General features: G+C 60.1%; 1 protein-coding gene across 1 annotated transcript in view; it reads right to left on the reverse strand.

Moving 5' to 3' along the window:
- Positions 1–1,765: 1,765 nt before the first annotated feature.
- Syngr2 (synaptogyrin 2) overlaps positions 1,766–6,000 on the reverse strand; it is a 6,298-nt gene continuing 2,063 nt past the window's right edge. Inside the window, exons 2-5 of the mRNA XM_013036367.1 lie at positions 4,293–4,448; positions 3,329–3,566; positions 2,928–3,067; positions 1,766–2,756 (exon numbers count right to left, since the gene is read on the reverse strand). Of these exons, the coding sequence (XP_012891821.1) occupies positions 2,559–2,756; positions 2,928–3,067; positions 3,329–3,566; positions 4,293–4,448 (732 nt within the window). The 3' untranslated portion in view covers positions 1,766–2,558. The remainder of the gene's footprint in view (positions 2,757–2,927; positions 3,068–3,328; positions 3,567–4,292; positions 4,449–6,000) is intronic.

Raw genomic sequence — 6,000 nt, forward strand, 5'->3', positions numbered from 1 at the left:
CCAGGGCCGAGCCATGCACCGGTACTGCCAGCCTCTTCCTCTTCGTGGCTTTCACTGCCCTGTTTCTCTTCTCCCTGGAAGTCTGTGCGCCTGTGCATTTGGGGGGATCTGTCCCCCTCACGGAGGATGGCCTGGACTCCAGCCCTCACTGCCCTTCATGCTTGAACGTCCTTCCTACGCTTGGTGGTTTCCGGAAGAGCGGTGCATAGTTGGTGCTTCTTGTTTTATAGTATATGAAATTAATAACGAAGACTAAAATTCTCAAGTAGTTGAGAGCTTGCGGCTTGCTGGCCTGGGCTTCCCCGGGGCCTGGGGACAGCTTCCGCACGGTGTGGGTGGGGATTTCTTCCCAGATCTTTTTGTAGCTCTACTGCTTTCTCCAACCACAACCTTTTCCACAGAAATGCTCACAAAGCATGCCCTAAAGAGGAACTGTCACCAGCGTTTCTGTCTGTCCGTCTGGCTTTAGGATGGAAATGGATAAATAGAGCCTGGGTTTCAGGTTGTTACCAGGTGCACCTGGGAGATCAGGAGGGCAGGTACTGGGGTGTTTTTTTGTTTTTTTTTTGGGGGGGGTCCACTCGTGGGGCCTGAACTCTGGGCCTGGGCGCTGTCCCTCAGCTCTTCAGCTCAAGGCTAGCACGCTACCACATGAGCCACAGTGCCACTTCTGGCTTTTTCTGCTTATGTGGTGCTGAGGAATCGAACCCAGGGCTTCATGCATGCAAGGCAAGCGATCTACCACTGAGCCACCTTCCCAGCCCTGGTACTGGGTTTTTTGTTGTGAGTATATGTTGTCAGGGTTTGCACTCTGGGCCTTTTTGTTCAAGGCTAGTGCTCTAATGTGAGTTACAGCTTCATTTCCAGCTTCTGGTAGTTTCGCTGGAGATGAGTCTCAGGGGCTTTCCTGCCTGGGCTGACTTTGAAATATAATCTTCAGATCTCAGCCCCCTGAGTAGCTAGGATGGCAAGAGTGAGGCTCCCCTGTCCAGCTCAGGTTATGTGAGAGACACTCGATGGTTTGGGAGCTAAGACCATTCAGCTGGGCCTTGGGAAGTGGACCAGAGCAGTTCCTTGGGGCTGGGGTGCTCAGGCTCAATGTGCCCTGATCTGGGCCACACGCACCCAGTGCAGATGATCGGTTCCCAGAGGGCCTCTGCTCTGCCCTGTGCCCAGCCTGTGCCCCCGTCCTCTGCCCCGTGCCACAGCTAAGAGAGGCTGGTGGTGCAGCTGAGACTTGGGAAGAAAGCCCTGTTCCTTTGCACTTGGGGTTTTGAAATCACCTGAGTCCGCAGTTGGTGGCTGTCACTGCTCAAAAGAGGAAACTAGGAGTTACTTCAGGGGCCTGGCTTTCTGCTAGAATCAGGCCCACTCTCCCAGGGTTATTAAATAGGGTGTCCCGGGACCCAGGCACCCCTCCCATGGTGCCCTTCCCTCTGCTGAGAGCTGAGAAGGAAAGGGTTATGAAGAAAGGCACTCAGGGGGGCCAGCCCCTCTAATTCTAGCAAGGCAGTCACAGGTCCCTGGCAAGGCAGTCCAGAAAAATCTGTCTTGTTTACAAGCTGAGCACAGTGGCTATTTTGGGATGCCAGTGGAAGGCAGTAAGGGCCGAGACCCCAGGCTGAAGGGTGCTCTAGGTATACAGAAGAAGGGGTTCTTCAGAAGGCAAGTTCCAGGCTGAGGTCAGAACTCCACGGCAGAGCACCTAGCACCTACAAGCCCCCCCTAAATCCAGTCCTACCCCAGACAGGCCCAACCAAGGACCTTGGCAGCTGAATGAGAACAACATTTATTCACCTCTGAACCAGTATAACAATGGAGGGCTGTCTCTCCCAAAGCTTCGTACATTCAAGCAGTGCGGGACTCCTGCCCTTCCCACACTTGCGGAATATTTACATAAAGCTGGGTGTTATCAGGCAAAGCCCCTGCCTGTCACCAGGGGTGGAGCAGGAAGGAAGCGCCGTCTGCTGCCCCCTGGGGTGGGCACCAGTGCCACCGCGCCCGTCAAGGTGGCCTGGGGACAATTGGCACAGTGGTGACGCCAGAGGATAAATGAGTGGGCACAAGGCCCAGCCACAGGGTGGAGATGGCCACGGGGCCTGGGGTGGCAAACCTGAGTGAGGAGGAGGTTCCTGAGCCCAGCACCCCAGAGAGGACCCCGCCCCCTTCTTTGGTAGAAAATCCAAAAGATTCCCCAGCCCCAGGGCTGGAGGCCCCAGTGGCTGTGAGCTGCTCTTGGCGCTGTCGGCCTCAGGCTGCTGGGGGAGGGGGGCACTGACAGTAAGGGGGCTGGGACACAGCTCAGTAACAGTACTTACATAGCGGACGCAAGGCTCTGGGCCCAACCCCAGCACCGCAAATAAAATAAAAAGCAGTGAGGAAATGTCTAGCTAAAAAACCCTTTCTTTCCTAACCAGCGCCTCGCGCAGATGGCACTGGGGCCCTGGGGCACAGGCACTTGGGGTGGGCTGCGGGGAGATGTGCTGTCCAGCCAGTTGGCCTTGACAGGTGGGGGGGCAGAGGGGAGCCTGGCCCCAGCCACCCCCACCCCAGGCCACTCAGTACACAGGGGGCGGCTGGTAGCCCTCGGTGGTCTCTGCATTCTGGGTGAAGGGCGGCTGCTGGTAGTTGTCCACAGACGCGCCAGGGTAGGAGGTGTAGGCCGTGTTGGGGTCTGGAGTGGGGTCCACGTAGTTCTGGATGAAGTCCTCCACTCCGGCCTTGTAGCGCTGGTAGGCCAAGGAGGCCAGCACACCCTGCATGGAGACCCCAGGTGTGGGCAGGGTGAGGGGGCAGCAGCGCATTCCCTCAGTCTTGTTTTTTCTACTTTTATCTATTGGCAGTGCTAGGGATGGGGGGAGGATCTCTGCCCTTGCTAGGCAGCTACCACACCAGAGACCACAGCCCGCCTGCCCAAGTCCACTCACCCAGGAGAAGATGGAGAAGAAGCTGAAGGTGATGGCGGCCCGGGCTGAGTCAGCTCCCACCAGCACATGTTCAAGTTTGGTGGCTGACCATTGGTTCGTAAGGAAGCAAAAACCCACAAACCACAGGAAGGTCCAGAGAGCTGGGGAGAAGACAGAGGAGGTCGGCTCCACAGAGGCACAAGGGTCTCCCAGAGCCCCTGGATGTGGGAGCAGCTGAAGCAGAGGTGGGGCTAAGGGGAAGGATTCTCGGGGGCACCCCATCAGAGGGCCAGAGCCCCACATTGGTGCCCCAAGGCCATTGGGTTTCTGCGCCATCATGGTATATATCATGGCCTCTGTTCTCTAACCCTCCCTCCACCGCCAGCCTGCTCTCCTAGGAGCCAAGGGGCGGGGCCAGGTACCTGAGAAGAGGAGGTCACCAATGACCAGGTACTTGCGGTCGGTGGCATTGCTGATCTGGGGGAAGTAGATATCGACCACAAAGAAGAAGGCTGACGCCAGGAAGGCCAGCACCCCGATGGCACAGCCGTAGCGACAGGCGTCCTCGTTTTGATTGAACACACAGTACAACTGGGAAGACTCAGAGGTGTTGCTGTATCCTTCACCGAAGATGCAGGAGAACACAATCAGGGCGAATACCTGAGGGGAGAGCAGGGTGCAGGGGGTGGGCAGCCTGGCCCCCACGGGCACAGCCCACACAAACCCATCCCAGGGTTGTCACCAGGGACCCTGGCAGTGTGTGGGAACACTGGCCTGTCCCCTTCCCTTATTTTGTTTTGTTTTTGGGTTCAGTCGTGGGGCCCGCACTCTGGGCCTGGGCGCTGTCCCTCAGCTCTTCAGCTCAAGGCTAGCGCTCTACCACCTGAGCCACAGTGCCACTTCTGGCCTTTTTTTTTTTCTTATGTGGTGCTGAGGAATCGAACCCAGGGCCTCATGCATGCAAGGCAAGTGCTCTACCACTGAGCCACCTTCCCAGCCCCCCTTCCCTTATTTTGTTGCTGGTACTGTGGTTTGAACTTAGGGCCTGGGCAATGTCTCTGAGCTTCATTACTCAAAGCTGGGACTCTTACCACTTAGCCAAAGCTCTACTTGTGGCTTTTGGGTAGTTAACCAGAGATAAGAGTCTCACAGACTTTGCTGCATGGACTGGCTTTGAACCATGAGCCTGAGATCTCAGCCCCCTGAATAGCTAGGTTTTACAGGCATGAGCCATAGGCATCTGGCTCTTAAATTTTTTTTTGGGGGGGGGTGATAGGGTGTTGGTAACCCAAACTGTCCTGGAACTGAGATCTTCCTAAGATCTGGGAATACACATGTGTGCCACCGTGGCTGGTTGCTGTTCCCTTCTGAGACCGGCACTCTTACCCCTTTGGGGCTTACTGGAGTTGCTGATGAGCAGACTGTTTCCTGGGCACTGTCTGACCACAGTCTCTCACTCCCGGGGACCCTGGGGATTCCTGGGCTGGGGAGAATTGGAATGAGCCCACCAGGGGATCTCCGGAAGGGGACTGCTGCCCAGAGCTGGTGTCACAGCACCAGGGAGAGGAAGGGTCATCGGCCAACCCCCCCTCCTCACCTTCCACCCTCTAGTGCTATCAACACCTCTGGCAAGCCACGCCGGGACCCAGGGCTCGGCCTCTAGGCCCCCACCAATCCTCTGGTCCAGGCTGGCAGCCTGCTTCTACAACAGTTCTGCTTTCTTCTGTTATCCTATTCCCTCCCAGGGATTTCCAGTGTGTCTCTGGCCCACATGCAGGTCCTGTCTGAGCCAGACACTTCAGAGAGCCCTGCGACTCAAGAGACCATTGAGGAAGGAGGAGGAGGGTGGGGAGTTCACCCGCTCAACTCCCTAGAGGAACTCCATGACACGTCACCTTGCTTGCTCCTGGGTCTACAAGGCCACTCACCCCCCCCAAAAAAAAAAGGCATGGGCGAGGCTGGGGGCACCTGTTACCCTGGGGCCAGGCCCTGCCCTGCCCACTCTCACTTGGGCTCTGGAACTGGCAGTCACAGGCCCCACCCCCAGCTGCACGGAAGCCGGAACTCCAGGCGGACAGCAGCCTGACTGCTGGGCAGAGCCCCTGGCACTACCACCCTGTCCCACAGGGCATCTGTATCATCTGTGCCTCGGGCCGGGCAGGGCCAGGGGGCAGCGGGTACCCGCTGGAGCGAAGGCCCACTGCCCAGCTGGGCACCCCAACACTTGTCCAGCTTTTAGCTGCTTATCCGATGACATGGACCCCCCCCCAGGCCTGGCACCAGAGCCGATGGAGAGGGCCCACCAGGGTCGGCCGCCCCGGGTCACCTGGCCTCGGGTGAGGTGGACCGCAGCTGCGGCCTGCTCGGCCTGCTCCTGGAAGGGAAGGAGGCCTATGCCCCTCGTGGGTGACCCCTCTGTGCCCCCCGTGGGTGACCCCCCCCCACGTGGCCTCAGGAGACCCCCTCCAGGTGAGGGGGGGGGGTCAGCCACCTGCTCAGAAACTTCCCCAGCCCCTCCCCTGGGTGGCAGGCCAGGGAAGGAGGACCAAATGGCCCGGGGGAGGAGGACCAAAGGACCCGGGGGAGGAGGACCAAAGGACCCGGGGGAGGTGGACCAAATGGCCCGTAGGAGGACCGCGGGGCGGGAGAGGGGGGGAGAACCAAATGGCCCGGGGGAGCAGGACCGCGGGGCCAGGGGAGGAGGACTACAGGGCTGGGCCCGGAGGACCGGGAGCAGGAGGACCGCGGGGCCAGGGGAGGAGGACCACAGGGCTGGGCCCGGAGGACCGGGAGCAGGAGGACCGCGGGCCCGGGGTCCGGGAGCAGGAGGACCGCGGGCCCGGGGTCCGGGAGCAGGAGGACCGCGGGGCCGGGGGAGGAGGACCGGGAGCAGGAGGACCGCGGGGCCGGGGGAGGGGAGGAGGACCGGGAGCAGGAGGACCGCGGGGCCGGGGGAGGGGAGGAGGACCGGGAGCAGGAGGACCGCGAGGCCGGGTCGGGGGAGGAGGACCGCGGGGCCGGGGGAGGAGGACCGGGAGCAGGAGGACCGCGGGGCCGGGGGAGGAGGACCGGGAGCAGGAGGACCGCGGGCCCG

Source organism: Dipodomys ordii, unplaced genomic scaffold (assembly GCF_000151885.1).
Source record: "Dipodomys ordii isolate 6190 unplaced genomic scaffold, Dord_2.0 Scaffold7, whole genome shotgun sequence".
NCBI lineage: Eukaryota > Metazoa > Chordata > Mammalia > Rodentia > Heteromyidae > Dipodomys > Dipodomys ordii.